The 17,713-nt window shown below is 29.0% G+C and overlaps 1 protein-coding gene and 2 long non-coding RNA genes across 3 annotated transcripts in view; 1 reads left to right on the forward strand and 2 right to left on the reverse strand.

Annotated features, from left to right (window-relative positions):
* LOC122273995 (carboxypeptidase inhibitor SmCI) overlaps nt 1-17,231 on the reverse strand; it is a 43,407-nt gene extending 26,176 nt beyond the window's left edge. The window contains exons 1-2 of the mRNA XM_087166894.1: nt 17,074-17,231; nt 3,810-3,982 (exon numbers count right to left, since the gene is read on the reverse strand). Coding sequence (XP_087023020.1) covers nt 3,810-3,982; nt 17,074-17,125 — 225 coding nt within the window. The 5' untranslated portion in view covers nt 17,126-17,231. The remainder of the gene's footprint in view (nt 1-3,809; nt 3,983-17,073) is intronic.
* LOC147808125 (uncharacterized) lies at nt 5,569-7,866 on the reverse strand. The gene is made up of 3 exons (XR_015434732.1): nt 7,727-7,866; nt 7,515-7,624; nt 5,569-5,706 (listed from the first exon to the last, which is right to left on the reverse strand). It is a non-coding gene; the product is annotated as an uncharacterized LOC147808125 (long non-coding RNA).
* On the forward strand, nt 8,050-8,997 carry LOC147808126 (uncharacterized). Its single transcript, XR_015434731.1, has 2 exons — nt 8,050-8,324; nt 8,767-8,997. It is a non-coding gene; the product is annotated as an uncharacterized LOC147808126 (long non-coding RNA).
* Nucleotides 17,232-17,713: the final 482 nt, after the last annotated feature.

The following is a 17,713-nucleotide window of genomic DNA, read 5'->3' on the forward strand; positions in this document are numbered from 1 at the left end:
GATAATAGTTAGCTCTAATTAACTGCATATATTTCAGGTATTTTGAATCATTAAAATTGATACTTAGTCGGTTAAAATTCGATTATTAGAAGAAAATTTATTTAGGGTTAAATAGTTTTATTTAGAGCACTGAACATCATTTTAACTTATTTCCTACTTAGAATTACCCTTTATATTTAAAAAAACAATTGGACCATCGGGCAAGTTATCTCTTCCTCCTTGCAAAAGAATAATTCTTCTGCTATTTTTAAGATGAAGGTTAAGAAAAGAAGATGAAGCTCCATAAAGGAAAAAGGGCAGACACAGCCTGGCTGGTAGGGCGTTGGGTGTCCGAGAGGTTGTGAGTTCAATCCCCGCCGGTCGAAGACTCCCTGCATACAAAATGGTGACCGTTGCAAGCTAAATATGTGGGGGTCACAAAGCCCTCCAAGTTCCCATATAGCAAGTTAATACCTCTTGGGGATACTGGAACGGAGATTGATCGTTCAGGTCAAAATTGCGATATGCGGATGGATGGATTGTGTGCGAATGCGTCCTCTCTGTAAGACCGGATGTGATGTTGTCTCCAGATCATTCTCAGTGAAGTTTTTCCAGACCATCGCCAATAACCCATTGTGCAGCTCTAGTGTGACATAAATAAAAGTACTGTATCGTACCATGGAGGAAAAAACGATTCTGATTAATGGAAGATATTTATCTGTAAAGTAAAATCAATACGGATATTTGGCGATAATGCAGACAATTGTGAATTATGCAGTTTTTCGCATCTCTGCGCAATTTATAGGATCCTAATTGATAATTCTTTAAAAAGAAATATTTTTGCTCGAAATCATTTTTTAAGGAGTTTTAGAATTACGAACAAACTTTTTTGACTTCCAGAAATAGTTGCAGAGGGAAATAAGCGAAAAGTGAAATTAACATTAAGAGGGCTAAACTTTCAATGTAGCCTGCACAAATTAATTAGCATGTGTGAGGAAACTTTATTGCTTCCTTCATTAGCCGTATAGGGTTGTATAGTGGAATATATGAATGTTCATTTGGGCCAATATTGAATGAATAAAACAAATACGTTTCCAGGAAATAATGTACAAATCGTTGAATGTAAATTTAGATTTTATTAAGCATAATTTGAAAATTAGAAAATGGCCATTTCTTCATAAAAAAATAAGAAATCCCCTAAAGGGATGAAATAACAATACTCTCTATTGAGAGATCATAAAGGCAGAACAACATTTCTGACGGTTAGAAAATTGAGACTGGGAGGCCCCCAAAGGGCTCCCAGCCTCCACAAATTTGAAATTAAAAGTGAATATATTTATTCTCAACGGGCAGAGAAAGAGTATGGGTAGGAGATCCAAAATTTGGCGATTTATCATAATATATCATAGCCAAAAACAAAGCCAACTAGCATATCCACATGGGTTTAAAGGAACACCTTGGCGATCACGAGTCGCCAACAAATTTATGTGAATTATTATAACCATGCAACCGAAACATTTAGCCGTTGGAAAATTAGAATAAAAAGTTATAAATAGATTTTTTTGTTTTCGATTAGAGGCGACAGTGAATTAATATGCCTGCATAATAATGAAATAAAAAGAAAGTATCCGTTACATTGATCTGGAAGAGAAGAAATAAATATTTTATGTTCGTTTAAAAAGATTAAGTTTTTGATTTATTTTAAAAATAATTCTATTAATAAAAATAAGCTTAAGTAATGAAGGATATTTTAAAAAGATAGGAAATAAATATGTAATGCCAAGTTCTGGCATCACAGCATGTTTAACCATCTCATGTATATGAGTCTCATTTGATGATATATGTATATTTTTCGCTTCAAGATGTTATTCAAATTCGCATTTTTGCTTTAATTTGAATGTAGCCCTAATTTGGAGATTTCAAATAGTTTTTGGTCTGCCATCTGGTGGCAATTGAAGATAGTTAAAATAATGTGAAGATAGTTCAATGGCAGATTCAAGAAAAAAAAGTGGAAGTTTGATACTAATAAAAGGAAATTTAATATATTATAAATTTAATTTTGGAGAATTTATTACATTACGGGAAAGGGGTGGCACTATTTTATGTCCTCTTACAACTTATAAATGAAGTTTGAACATTCAGTTTTTCCATGATTAAAATTATATTTATAAAATATACTACAGCAGCATATGTCCTCACTTGAACACGAAGGCAACAATTTTTGACTATATGGGACAAAAATTTCCAATCCTGAGATACTAAATGGGTTTGTAGCACATCATAATGTTTTTTAAAATTCATATGAAAAATGCATGCATGATAGGGTTAAAATCAACTCCTCGTCATCATTTAGGTAGCACCTTAATCTTTTAGTTCAAAAGCTAATTTGCGCTTTGTTTATAAAAATAAAAATAATTGAAAAAAAATCAATGACAATTGTCTTTATTGACATTTATAACAATTTTTCTACACAGACTTTTTCTTTTAAACTTTATCATCCAATGAAAAAAAAATTCTTCTTTTTTTCCTGTTGACTCATTCAAGCTGTGAAAGAAAATTTAAGCAAATATTGGTATAAATTTAGACAAATATAGGAATAAGTTGTATATCTTACAAGCTAAGCAAAATTTGCGCAAAAAGTAATTTTGTTAAAAATAACCACTGGTTTTTAATAAAAAAGTGTACATTTTCTTTATTGACTCACTTAAAGTATGTAATAAAGGATTATGTATAAAATACCTGAAATAATATTTTGTGTAATATATACTCTTCTGCTATATATACACTTTGCCGGAATATTTAGTGACCGTTTTGCGTAAATCTGGCTGAATTTCGTTTATACGATTCTTAATTCCGTTTTTCAAAGCATAGTTAGTCATGTACTTGTTGACATTAACCTTATACTTAAAGAATAGCATTAAATTGCATGATCTGGGCTGTCAATTCTGATCACTAAAACGGAAAATTATACGACCACTCAACGGTGAGAACACGTTGTTCTTCCGTGTAGCATTTCATTTATGATATTACACTGACTTGAGCCGTGATGGCTCAGGGGATTGAACGCTTGCATCCTGATGAAGTAGCCTAGTTTCGAATTGCAATGATGATTAGTTGATATGGAATTCTTTTCACGGCTCAGACCGACAGATGGTAAACGGATCATGGGCTAGAATCCCCTTGCCATTGGGCTAACTGTACTAGGTTTTCATGGCTTTTCTATTTTCATTAAATAAAAATGCGGGTAAGTGTCTGTCAAAAGTCCTCCATGAAAGTTAGTTCATCGTTCGTTCATGGAAAACTCGCATATCGAAATCGCATGCGGAGATAATGCTCCCCAAAAGGGCCATTCTCACTGCATCCGAATCACGTATGCAAATTCGGAGATGCGAAAGAGAACATGACTGTTGAGTTTTTCAAGTGTCAACAAATTTTTTAGCATATAGTGTGAACTTTAAAAGTAAATATGCAGTGGTAGTTCATAAACGTAACCATCAACAAACTCATATCTACCAAATCATTCACGCAGCCAGAAAAAATTAACATCCTCATAAGAACTAAAATGGTAGAAAATATTTACCCGCAGAAAACTCGCAGTCAATCAGGTCTCACAAAAAAATCGCATCCAGTAAAATTTGAACTTTTTCAGGTTATTCGTGTGATGTAAAATCGTCATTGAAGGCTAGAATGTCTATCATCACTCCCCATTTCTATTTTGTACCCAGTGACCACTGATACATCTATTTAAATTTTCTTACTTAATATAATATACAGTACATTTGTTGAATTTCTTTCTTTTTTTATACTCGGAAATAATAGGAAAAATAAACTTTACCGCAAGCGTCTTGACATTCTTTTTCAGTCACAAAATTATTTTCATTTCCTTGGCATCCTCCATAAATAAACTGCTTGCATTCCCCAGATGCTTTATCGAAAAAGTAACGTTTGAAGTAGGCTCTACAAAGTCCGGTCTCGGAGGGCAAGCTGCACACATCGTCAGCACCTTCACAAAATTTTAAAATACAATTAATTAAAATGAATCTTTATTTTAAAAATGCTGAGTCATACTGTGTGACTAAAAAATGACTACTACCTGAAAAATTAATTCAAGATAAATGGAAAATTTGCTTTGCTTAAGAAACCATTTCCTTTCCCCGAGCGTTAAAATTATTTACAAAGTTCATCAACAGATGACGAAACTAATAAAACGACAAAACTAAGTTTTTGTTGTATTTCAGATCATTCCAAATAAAATATTTTCAAGAATGTCTGCTTAGTTTTCCCCTGACTGCCGCACGCTATTGTTAGAAATGGTAGCTATTTTGAAAATGATATTCTATAATTTATCTCAGGTGGCAAACTAAGACAAACTTTACAAATTTTGAAATTTGTGACAAGTAATAATAATCTATATATAAAAATGAATGTTGTCTGTGTGTATGTCATTTATAGACTCCTAAACCATCCAACAGAAAGTTATGAAATTTGGCATACAGATAGTTTCAAGCACGAAGAAGGTCGCTGTCAACATTAAAACATTCAACGACAATTCTTTCTAATAGAATGACCGAAAAACGAAATGGAATTTTCTGATTGGTTAAGCCTTAGCCATTCTTTTAAGTTTAACGAATCAATTTTCACATAACTGCTAGCTTAGAGCTCTATTTGATCAAAAATTAGTTTATTGCACGTATTTAAATATATAATTATTTATTTTATATGTCAGAAGGCTCCTATACTATCAGAGCTGAACTATCGCAAGATACCGTGATGTTAGTATTAGCGCGAGAGTTTGAAGACTATTTGGATACCTAAAATTATTGATATGCGTGGTTGTGCCAAAGAACTTATACGCTTCGCGTAAAGAAGGGAAACTTCCTATACTATCAATGTTAAGTCAAAGAACTTATACGCTTCGCGTAAAGAAGGGAAACTTCCTATACTATCAATGTTAAGTTGTAAGGATTTTTCTCCCAACTTAGGCGCTGAAGGTGTAATGCAGGAAAACCATCGTTAAGAGCGATTGAAGAACGGGCGCAGATCATTTGATTTTCACCCAATGCACTCATATTTTCTCCGTTAATTATAATCGGATTCGATTTTGCTTTTAAATTTTTTTCAGTTCACAAATTTAGCAGGATTATAATTTATTTTAAAGTAGTAAATATTTATTTAACTAAAGTAATTTATATTAAAAAGTAAAAATTCATTAAAACTTTAAAAAATTGAGTAAAATTTATTTCCCCTTGAAAAAAAAAACTTTTTCACTTTGTTAATTTTTCCATGTGTGTATATGTATAAGAAATGTGCTACATATAAATAAAATTTTTTTAATTATATATATACTTAGAGTTTTAAAAAAATAAACAAGATACTTGTTGCAGTACTTGTTTTATCTTTATTAAACTTATCTAAAAATATTCTTTTTGGTTATATATTTTAAGAATATACTTTTCAATAAAATAAAAATTACCCAAATAAAATTGTATACATTTTATACAGTAAATAAATATTTGAGCAAGTTTATGAAATAAAATAACATAAAATTAAAAAGATGCAATATTGGTTCATTGGAACTGCACTAGGAACAAGTCTGCATTATTTTTGATACATAATCTTTAATTTTAGAATGTCTTGAACACAATCTACATCTGTTGTGTAGTCAGTCTGTCAGTATCAACATTCAGTAACGATACAATTCTGCTGGCCTCTAATCATTTCTTGCACCTAATATAAAAAAAAAAAAAAAAAAAAATCACACAGTAAGATTAAAGTGCTAATATGACATAAGAATGCTGTCTAATTCGAGAACGGGACTTAGAATGTATGGCATTAATAAATTATATGTATTATTTTTCTTAAGTATTAATATTTTATTAAATAGTTTTAAAAAAGTAGGCAGTGTTTAAGGAAAATATTTAGAAAGGAAATTTAATAACAAAACAATTCATTGGGTGATTAAATAACAAAATCAATTAAATTTATGTTCTACTGGCAGTATCATCTTCATAGCATGCAGGGGCCCAGGGTACAAAAATATTTTAGACCTATAATGTGTCGTAATGCTTAAAAACAAACTAAAAAACTTCACATACAAAAAATAAATCATTTTCAAGATACAGTCTCTGACCAAATTATTAGACGCACTTTAAGATTCTATCTAAAATTATAATTATCAGGTAATACTATACAGCTTTATTGTTTTTACGAAGCTGAAACTGGTTTCCACTTCTTTATGTTAGTGTATCAGTTGGTTAACAATGAAATGAAATACGTTAAAAATAAATACAAATAGGAGGTGAATGAAAAATCTCCAGAATAAAAATCCATTTGTATGCTTAATTATAAAAGTGCTAACATGTATATTAATACTTTTATAATTAAATACATTATATTAATAAATTAACGCGCATGTTTAATTATAAAAGTATAGTATGTAAACTCGTGCAAATCATATCATTATTAAAAAACTACAGTGCGTCTATTAATTTGACCTAATTATTATAATATAGTACCTGATTCAATAAATAATCTGTATTTTTATTACATTTTGTCGAATTTATATTACATATCACCTAATTTAACCAATTGATACACAAACGTAAACAAGTACAAACCGGTTTCAGTAGCGTAAATACAATAAAGCTGTGTAGTATCACCTGAGTAATTAAGATTTTACATAGAATCTCATAGTGCGTCTAATAATTTGGCCGGAGACTGTATAATGCAATAATTTTAACTAATTTTAATTACCACAAAAACTCAAATAAAGTACTTTTAAACTATGCATAGTTTTAAAAAAAATTGATACGCTAACCAGTTGTAATCCTCATATAATAAAATAAGAAAAATAGTTTTCGGTTGACTTTTTAAGTTTTCTTGGTGATAAACTACTCCAATTATTGGTGTTTGATAAGCAATCACCATTTGTAGAAAAAAATGCACACTCTATAAAAAAAAATTTTTTTTTAATATATAAGGTAATGTTTTTAGTCTTAAATTCTTTTTAATGCAATTTTTCAAAAAAGTACGATTCTCTAGGGCCCCCTGAGAAAATGGGGTCCCCGGGCATTGCCCTGTGTGCCTATAAGTAAAGGACTGGACATTCAGAGCTAACAGATAAATAAAATATATATATCTATTATAAACCACTCGATAAATATTATATGAATAAAAAGTAACACTTTTTACACTTAACACTATTTAAATAATTTCATGTATGTAATGAACTTTCAAAAATTTAAAATGTCAGATTTATAGATCTTTTTCACATTTCTTGAAAAACATTTAAATTTTTACTTAGTTATATACATAAATTTCATTTGTAAATATTTAATTCCGACCGAAGAAGATAAACGCACTTATGGAATTATACAGAATTTAAAAACCAAATGAAATTAAATTAAAGTCAGACACTATAAATTAGTCACACATTTAGTTACAATTCTAAGTCAGTCTTATCTAATAGGTTCATATAATCAATCATTGAAAAATAATTTACCGAAATCTTCGAAAATGCTTAACTATTTACTTACATTTCGATATTTTGAGGAAAGCGAAACAATTTCAAATTTGGATAACCGCTCTATTTACATTGCACTAAGCACATCTATCATAATTCTTTGCTTTGCGCACAGAAGAATCACTGAAAAATATTGAAAGAAAAAAAGAGGTTTACAATCTTTATGAAAAATAAAAACAAGGAGAAAAAAATCAACAAAAGATAGGTTATACAAAGTGCACTTACTTGTGAGGGATAATTGTCAAATTAACGTCCGCCATTGATTGATTTCTCATGTACTTCTCTCTCCAAACTCTCCTTCCAAAACTAAGGATGATATTGCGCATGCGCTGCACTGCGCCCCTGGAGACAAACTTCTCCGCCGTACCAATACCTCCTAGAAAGGAATCAAGTCCCACAACGGGTTACTATAGGCGATGATGACGTAGTAGAGTTAGGCCCAGAGGGAAACCAGTCAGGGTAGCTATTTTTACGAAAAACTCCGAATCTGATCAAACGAGTCATTGGCGATATTCTGAAGTATTATAACCTGTGTCGGCATTCAGCCAATTGGCGAATATTTTTGATTTGAATTTGTAAACAACCGTCGGTGTTCTGATGTCAACGTTCTTCGTAAAATTTATATTTATTCTACAAATGTTATAAATGTCAGCATTAATTTAATTCTTAGTGTTATGAATAATTGCATATGAGTGCTGTGTACCAAACTGCAGAGGATTTTACAAAGTTGATGGTACAAAAGTATGAAATTTTGGATTTCCCAATACGTAAGAAATGGCTTGCCGCCATGCCAAGAGATTTTGAAGTTGCAAAGAATTCTAAAGTGAGTAATATTTGTATGTAAAGTGAGTAATATTTTTATTTTTAAAAATTTAATTATGCTTCTTTATTATATTTTTACTAAGAGTAAATTATTTTAAATTGTGGATAAATTATTTATAATAATTAAGTTGTTCTTATCAATCATATCGCAAACTATTGTAATATATAGTTATTTTTATAGAGTTTTATTTTATAAAAATATTAATAATTTTAGTATTTTATTAAATTTTTGCTCAAACTTTAAACATTTTTGTTTGACCATAATATATTGTAACTGCTTAAAGCAAAATTTTTTTTATTTGATTATGAAATTTAAATCTATTAATTTTTCTACAAAAATCTATTAATTTTTCTACAAAAATCTATTAATTTTTCATACATGAATATAGTATGTACTATTTATTTTAAATGCACATATAAATATTGTATTCATTTTGTTATAGGTATGTGAGATGCATTTCAAGGAAAATGACATTAGAAAAGAGATATTAAATGACATTAGAATTATTTTTAAATGTTACTGAAAGTTAAACATATATCAGTAAAATTTATGTTTACATTTTATTTATCATTTTTTGAATTTGCTATTTAATAAAATATTTATTATCTAAGGTTGCTTACTTTATTTTAGTTTATCAGTGTGACGGGTAAAAATTATACTTTTTTAAATGTTACTGAAAGTTTAACATATTTCAGTAAATACATTTTATTTATCATTTTTTGAATTTGCTACTTAATAAAATATTTGTTATCTAAGGTTGCTTACTTTATTTTAGTTTATCAGTGTGATGGGTAAAAATTATACTTTTTTAAATGTTACTGAAAGTTTTAACATATTTCAGTAAAATTTGTGTTTACATTTTATTTATCGTTTTTTGAATTTGCTATTTAATAAAATATTTGTTATCTAAGGTTGCTTACTTTATTTTAGTTTATCAGTGTGATGGGTAAAAATTATACTTTTTTAAATGTTACTGAAAGTTTTAACATATTTCAGTAAAATTTGTGTTTACATTTTATTTATCGTTTTTTGAATTTGCTATTTAATAAAATATTTGTTATCTAAGGTTGCTTACTTTATTTTAGTTTTTTAGTGTGATGGGTAAAAATTATACTTTTTTAAATGTTACTGGAAGTTTTGACATATTTCAGTAAAATTTGTGTTTACATTTTATTTATCGTTTTTTGAATTTGCTATTTAATAAAATATTTGTTACCTAAGGTTGCTTACTTTAATTTTAGTTTATCACTTCTAACAATCACACTTCCACAGGAAAAAAATACAAATTATAATCATGCTTTTGATATGTTTTTTTTTCTATCTAAACCTTGTTTGAAGACTGCATTTGATTTTCTAAATTTTTTTAAGCTCATTTTATGTCATTGTTTATAAACAATTTCTATTTTATTTCGTATGCTCTAGTTCTAATAACATGCAAAACATAATCATTAAAATCCAAAATAATCATCTACTAAAAATGTAAGTATCATATTATAAAAATTAGACCCCTTTCTTAGTTTTATGTCAAAACTATAATAATAATAAATGTGTAAAATCCCTTTAAAAATATATTTCTTTGTTTTTAATCCATACATTTTATAACAAAAAGTTAGATAAAATTTTCCAATTTATAAAATAAAACTGATATTTAATGCTTAAAAATATATATTTTTTCATTCACACAACAGTTATTTTTGTTAGAATTGATTTATTGTTAATCATTTCTGAAAACAAATAAATATATTAAGCATTTTTACACAATTTAAGAACATTTAATCTAGACAGAAAAAAATAATAATAATAATTTGTAGAAAGTAAAAAATTAGTAGAAGAGTAACGAAAAAGTGTCGAGAAACAGAAGGAAAAAAAAAAACCCGTCATTGTCGGAAGTGATCAGCAAATCTGGGCCTAACTGTATGAGTACGGCCAATACCATCTAGGAGGTATTGGCCGTACACGAATCGCTGTCATTGTGCCAAATTTTGTTACGACTTTCGCGAGTTTCCCATCTTTACACTTATACAATCTTTGGTTGTGCGGCAGTAAATTGCACAAACAGTTACAAAAAAGTATTTCGTTTGTTCAGATTTCCTTCAAATGTGAAAAGAAAGAAGACATGGATAATAAATTGCAGAAGATACAACTGGCAGCCTGGAAGAGGAGCTCGCTTATGTGAGGTAAATACTCATTTATTTATAATTTATTAGATTTATTTACCTATGTATGTAGTATAGAAACGATATTAAGTTGTTAGAATTTGTTTTTAAATGCTTGTTTTCGTCTATTTTTTTAAAAAACAAATAAACGAATAACTTGCAGGGTTACTTGAATTGTACAGTTTTAACTATGTTCCAAATATAGGAATATTCATTGAAAATTGCATTTTTTAAGTATATATTTATTTAAAATATGAATTTTAAACAACATTTATTGATTTTTTTAGCAATTTTAAGTGCTTATGTGCAATAAAACTAATAAATAAAGGCAAGAGATTGGCTGAATAAGCATTCGCCAAACTTATTTCGGAATCGAAAATGTTTTGCATTCACTTTTAAGTATTTCTTCTTGTTAAAAACAAATATTTACCTGTTTTTTATTGTATTCCTTTAAATTTCACTAAGATGAAGTAGTTATTTTCTAAATCTTGCTTAATTTAACTTTGTTTTTTAGTTAGATATGGTAATATATCGCCTAAAGTTCAAGCGATTTGTTTGCATTTATCATAAGAAATTATTCAATATGCGATCTTTCATCTATTTTTGGATCTACTAATGCTTTTTTTCTTTAAAATTCTTGTGTTAAATTGCTGAAATAATTAGTTTCTCTGTTAGAAAATTTCATGGCAGTATGTTTAAAAATTGTAAACTCTAAATTTCTCTAATGTGATTTAATTTAAGTATGAAAAAAAAAACGTATTCTAACTATTCTTGCATGTTCATTTTGAAGAATTTCAACTAGAAATAAATAGAAAAGATGGTCACAATAAATTAAGACCTGGTGCTATTCTAACAATTTTTAATTTTCAAAATTCCGAAAAAATTCCTCAAAAAAAAAAAAAGACTGAAAGAAGTAGGCTGTCCAAAGCCTGGATCAGATTTAGATAAGCTTGAATCTAGTATAAGTATAAATTTACTAATTCTTCTCCATTTACTTAGTTTTTATTATTAAAGAACCAAAAACGTGTAAAAACTATTTCTATCTAGCAATGAATAACATATAGATATATTTTTTTAGAATTGTATTCCTTATTTATGTATTACTTATTTAAATAAATGTTATGAAAATGTGATTTGAAAAAAGATATTTATTTAAATAAATTATTTAAAAATTTATCATGCGTCATTTCTTCTCCTCCTCATAAAACTCTTGTCTATCTATCTTATTATATAAAACGCTAATACGTACGTATGTATGTATGTATCAATAAAACCGATGATATTTCTTTTCTCGCGCTGGCAACAGTTTTCATTTTTAATTGATTGGATTCGGCGCGCAAGAGCACGTAGTGAGCAACCAGATAACAATAACCAGAGTGAGCATTATCAGGTTGTTCAATTCAGATTCATGCACTAAAAACATGACAATATTTAATTCAAACTCAATTAGGAATTAATTAATTAATTGAAGTGAGAATGCTTTAAAAGGCCGCTGTTGAATTGATATTTTTCTACTGGGAGCTACCTAAACGTCTAAAAAACGTTTAAGTGTTTGTATTGAATGCATTGAATTTTTTTATACTTCGCGTTTATTTATGCATTGAATTTTCACGATTTAAAATGCAGAATATTAGTGAAGCAATATTTGATAATTTATTTTGCTAATATGTTTCTTATTTAGCTAATGTTTTGATTTTTTCACCATGTACAATCTAAATAGCTAATATACTTTTTTAAAAGCCAATAAGAACATTGGTAGAATTCTTCCACATAAGTACAATACTATGTCTTTGATGATAAAATACTATGTCTTTGATAATAATATATTATGTCTTTGTGCTAGAACATTGTGTTCATTGGCGAGCGAGCGCAGCGAGCCATGGTTCACGGCGTGAACCACATAGGATTGCGTAGCAATTCTCGGGGGTTGGCGAGCGCCAGCGAGCAGGGGGCGAAGCCTCCTAGAATTATATAAAACGCTAATACGTACGTATGCATCAATAAAACCGATGATATTTCTTTTCTCGCGTTGGCAACAATTTTCATTTTTAATTGATATGCTTCGGCGCGCAAGAGCACGTAGTGAGCATCATATGGCTAATCTACATTATGTAAAACGCTAATACGTTTTAATTGATAGGCTTCGGCGCGCAAGAGCACGTAGTGAGCATCATATGTCTAATCGGGTGAATTCTCACCGAATTATCAAAAAAATTCTCACAAAATTATCTTCATCGAAGCCGAAGCTTTACATCCGGCGCTCAGTACTATTTCATATTGTTTTACAACACATGGTTTTAGCCCTCTGGTGGGAAAGACTTTAAAACAAAACTTACAACAGTTACTTTTCTCAACAACTGAAATTTAGAATAGTGCGATTAAGAAAAATATGTGAACTGTTTGCAATTTTAAATTAATATTGAAATGCACAGGTTTAGAATTTTCTACAGTGAAAAGTTTTCGGAACTTCAGTGTTCAAAAAAGTATACAAAAGCTAGACGTTAAGAACTTATCGAATGAGCGAGCAAAGCGAGCATCGGATTGCGAAGCAATCCGAAATGAACTGCGAAAGCAGTTCCCGGGGTTGGCGAGCGCTAGCGAGCAGGGGGCGAAGCCTCCTAGTTTCTATATATACTATTAATTATATTTATATAATAATAATGCCTGAAAATCTGAATTCGTCTTGTCCTTTTATGCTTCAAAGAAAATTCAATGTCTCAATTAAAAACATTAATTTTAAATCAATTCATGATTTTAAAACAAAATTTATTGCTTCTTATGATTGTAGACATTTACATTTAGAATATTGCATGAGAAATTCATTTGTTTTGATTTTGAAAACATACTTAAAAATAATTGAGGTCAAAACATGCTTTTTTTCCATTTCAATTTTGTTTAAAAAAATCTGAAAAGAAATTTAGAAAACCCAGATCTAACTGAAATACAAAATTTAGTACGAAATTTACTTTGAAATTATTTATAAAGAAAAATTGATGCAATTGGCATATAGCACATGCACAGTTTTTTTTATTTAAACCTTTAAATCGGTTATAAAATTTGCCGTGAACTTGTATAAGCATAAGAAAAAAGTTTCCGACAAACAATATTAATCGTCGCGCGCTTTTCTTTCCCGATTATCCCATAGTTGAGGTTAACGTCGTTTGTAGCGATAAGTCGCCAAATCTTGTAGCTCTTCAATATTGCAAGAAATTGCAGGAATATTGCTTTTGCTCCAAAATAAATGATAAGTCGGCATTGAATTCAATGAACATTACGTGTAGCACATGTGGTCTACGTCGCCAAATTTATACTTTGTCTGATACCACGTGTTTCTATTTTATTTATATTAATTCTTTTAAACGTGTTTATAGAAAGTTACCTATTTAAAACCAATGGTAATTAAATAGAAACAAAATATTTATGTAATCAAAAGCGAAAATTAATGGGAAAGTGGTACTAATTCGTTGAAGAGAGGCATAAGAAATTGGCGCCAATGCGGCTTAATTACGCCAATCATGATTAATTAATTTAGATAATATATGCATATTGAAATTAAAAAAAAGTGCGCGGAGTCCCTCCGTGCGGAAGAAGTTAAACTTCGCAAACTATGACGTTAATTGTAGAAGAATCAGCAGTCGTAAAAAGATCACTAGTTCTATTCAACGACTCTTTTTCCTGCTCCGCTCGCTTCCGTGCTCTGTAATAACGGTAATATTGTGCATTTTTCCCTCGTGGACCTCTTGAACCAGTGGAAGTGCTTGTGGTTGCCTCATCGTCTAGCCCTGGAAAATGTATTTGTATTAATAATGTATGTGAATGCGTCATAATGTAATTTCAGAAGAGAAAACCCAACAATCAATTGATATTCACAAGAGACGTACCTTGACATAACCTTAAATCCGTCGCATTGTCCGTGGGATTGTTTTCACTCATTTTTTACAATTGTTATCCACTAAATTTGAAAATATAAAATACTACCCTATTAAATTATATGTGTATCAAATCAAACTTAAAAAATATTTGTAGAAAAACAATTCGCGATCGCAACGCTCGAGTACGCCGTCTAGCGGGAGCCTGTAAATATCAGGCATTAATTTATCACGTTTTCATTTAGTTCCATCAAAATCATTGACTGAATAAGACGCCATTTTTTAGCAGCAAATAAGGAACAAAATTTCCCTAATGAAAAGGCCGAAGAACTTGAAAAAAATCTCCAGAATATTAGTAAATCTTTCAGGAACAGAACACGCCAAACATTTGAAGAAAAATTCCTTAATAATTTTTAATTTCCATTATCAACAAACTTGCAACTGATGACTTCCGATTTCGGATACTGTTACAGATGTGTGTATAAAGGTAAAATGCATTTCTTCTGTCTTCAATTCATTACGAATTAAAGTGAAGTCAACATTGCTTTCGTTATTCCAGTGAATAAATATGAATTCAGAACATACAGAATTGTAATAGTTATAGCATATTCTTCTTCGTTATGGAATAGTATATATTTCTGTATCCATATAATTCGGAAAACAACAATAAAAAATTATCCAAGTTACTTGAAATAGTGCCATTTGTGCTGATTCTTAAATAATTTTAATCGTTTTCTTGGTAAGTATTTTTTAGTTTTGAAAGAATAAGTTCAACTAGAATTCAGCTATTCTGTTTTTAGTTACATATTCAAATTCATATCAATTATAAAATTTTGCTGTGTAGTATGTTATCTAAAAGTAATGAAGGGATAAACTATGTATCTATTATTTGAGAATAAAGTTTTCAAACAAGGAACTTATCATTTTGGAATTCTCCGGGAATTATAAATCAGGTAAGTGCAATGATTTTTACAATAAAAAATTTGCTTGTAAATATTTTTTTTTCATTTGATGATGATTCTCTACAGAATGGTTTCTTACGTCTGATTAAGAACTATAAGAATAATAAAAAAAGAAACAATATGAAAGTTTTTATTTCAATGTAAAGAATTCTTAAAATCGTTTTTTTATCCTAAGAATTCTTTATTTTCCGTTTTTTAGTTTATAATTTTTTGATAAAAATTGTTCTCAAAATACTTTTTTTGAAAAATTAAATGGTATAACATTATGTGTTTATGTATACTTCTTGTATATTCCAATGTTTGAAGTAATATGATTCAGAAAAGTATGGAATAAAAATTCGGTACTTACGTATTAACGCCACCGCCGCTACAGATTTGGCGGTTTTTAAGTGCCGCCAATCTACACTTAAAATTTTTGCGACAATTCCTTAAAATAAAACACTTTATTTAAAATCAAAATGGTCAATCGGATTTCGGTGGAAAATGAGCCGATATAGAGTTTAGCATAGATTCAAAACAATCATATCGCCATATGAACTCTGATAAATAAGATTCCAAATGAAATAACATTTCCAAAACGTACGTTCACCAAGATAAAGTTTCACGTTGTGGGAATTGGTACATTTTCGTTTTTTCGGTAAAATATTTCCCTCCTGAAAAAATAAAATTGCATCTTGTTTTGTTTTTGGCAAATCCCAAAGAAGAATTTTCGCAGCACTAAAAATGGCGACATAGAATTGATTTTTTGTTTTTGTTTCGTCAGCATTCTTTATTTTACGTTTCTTAGTTTCCAAATAATGATTTTTATTGAAACTTGAAATTTTTTGATAAAAATTGTTGTCATTCCTTAATTGAAATTACTGTTTGATATACATACTTAGTTAGAAAAGAAATAATGTTTCTAATTTAAATTCTTGTTTGTTTATGGGAGAATTATTTCGAAATTTATTTTGAAAGTATTTTATGTTTTTCTCGAAAACATTTTTATTTTTTCGAGCAGTTTAAGAGATTGTTTTAGGACAAAGGTTGACCACTAATGGACCATGATTACAGATGAAAAACCGGACTGAATTTTTTTTTAAAATCATGAAATGCACAAATACATTATTCATAAAATACTTTTTGTCTGTAAATAGCAATGATCCGGGTCCCATCTAAAATTTCTTCCAGACCCATGATTTAGAACAATTTTGATACTATTTTATATTTCTTCAAATTTTTAGTTAATTAATTATTTTGCACAGTGAAAAATGAGTGTTGTACTTATACGTTTAATATCATACTAGTATAAAGCAAAATTAGCGATCACCACTGGCCGCAGAATAACTAAATACAACAAATAGCGATTTAAAAATTGTCTGCCATTCGCCATACGATCACCAATTTTCGTCGAAAATGCATCTCATGCATTTAATTATTTTGTTTTAAAAAATAAATATGGAATTATTATGAATATTTTATAAAATTTAAAAATTGTTTTATTTTACATTTGTTTTTAAAATTTTTTTATTAATTTCAAAAGTGAACATTCTAACGTTATACCATATTTTGGGAAATATTTCTAAAGAAATGCCTGACAATATTTAGATAAACTTTTTTTTTTAATCGCTTAAGATTTTCAATTTTTAAAAAGGAATGGCCTCTATCAGTAGTAAAATTTTCTAGTTTTACCCTATAAATACCAAAAGGTTAATTTGGTTCATTTTATTCTAATTAGTATTAAAATAAATAGTTGCATAAGTTTTTTTTTTTCGAAACTTACCACAAACAGCAACAAAGAGTGCCAATGCGCAGAGAAGAATAATTGACTTCATGTTGTCCTTGATTGTTCTAGAAATGAACTTTAGACGGCCACTAGCTTCCTTCCTTTATATTAATCTGAAAGCTGTACTTGCTAAAGCTATGATAAATACGTGGTTATCGAGCAGCTGAATTGCAGCTTTGCAAGTGTAAACAATGTTGTTTAAATATCTGTGGTCAAATTTCATGACTTCGTTTTAGATAATGCAGTCAGGAGACATATTATGCAATCATCTTATGTTTACAGTTATAGTTATAAATAATGCTAGAATAGTTAAATGCTTATTTTAAATTATGCAAATAGATTCTACTAAAAGTACATTAAGTTTATTTCAAAATTCCAATCGTATTCTATACAGTCCTCAGACTGGAATGTTAGTTACTATTTCTAGCAAAAGAATTTTAAAAGCTTCCGTACTTTGTTTGAAGTTTTGATTCATTTATCATAAAAACTGTAAAATGTATAACGCTAAGTTCTCTGTCATACCAAAGTAGGTATATTGAATAATCTCAATGCGTTTCATGTCTATTGGTATTAATATGTTAACTGAAAAAAGAATTTAAATCATGGGCTTCAAAGATGTCCAATTTCTCGTGGAGTG

Source organism: Parasteatoda tepidariorum, chromosome 6 (genome assembly GCF_982258835.1).
Source record: "Parasteatoda tepidariorum strain Cologne lab strain chromosome 6, Ptep-v5.0, whole genome shotgun sequence".
Taxonomy (NCBI): Eukaryota; Metazoa; Arthropoda; class Arachnida; order Araneae; family Theridiidae; genus Parasteatoda; species Parasteatoda tepidariorum.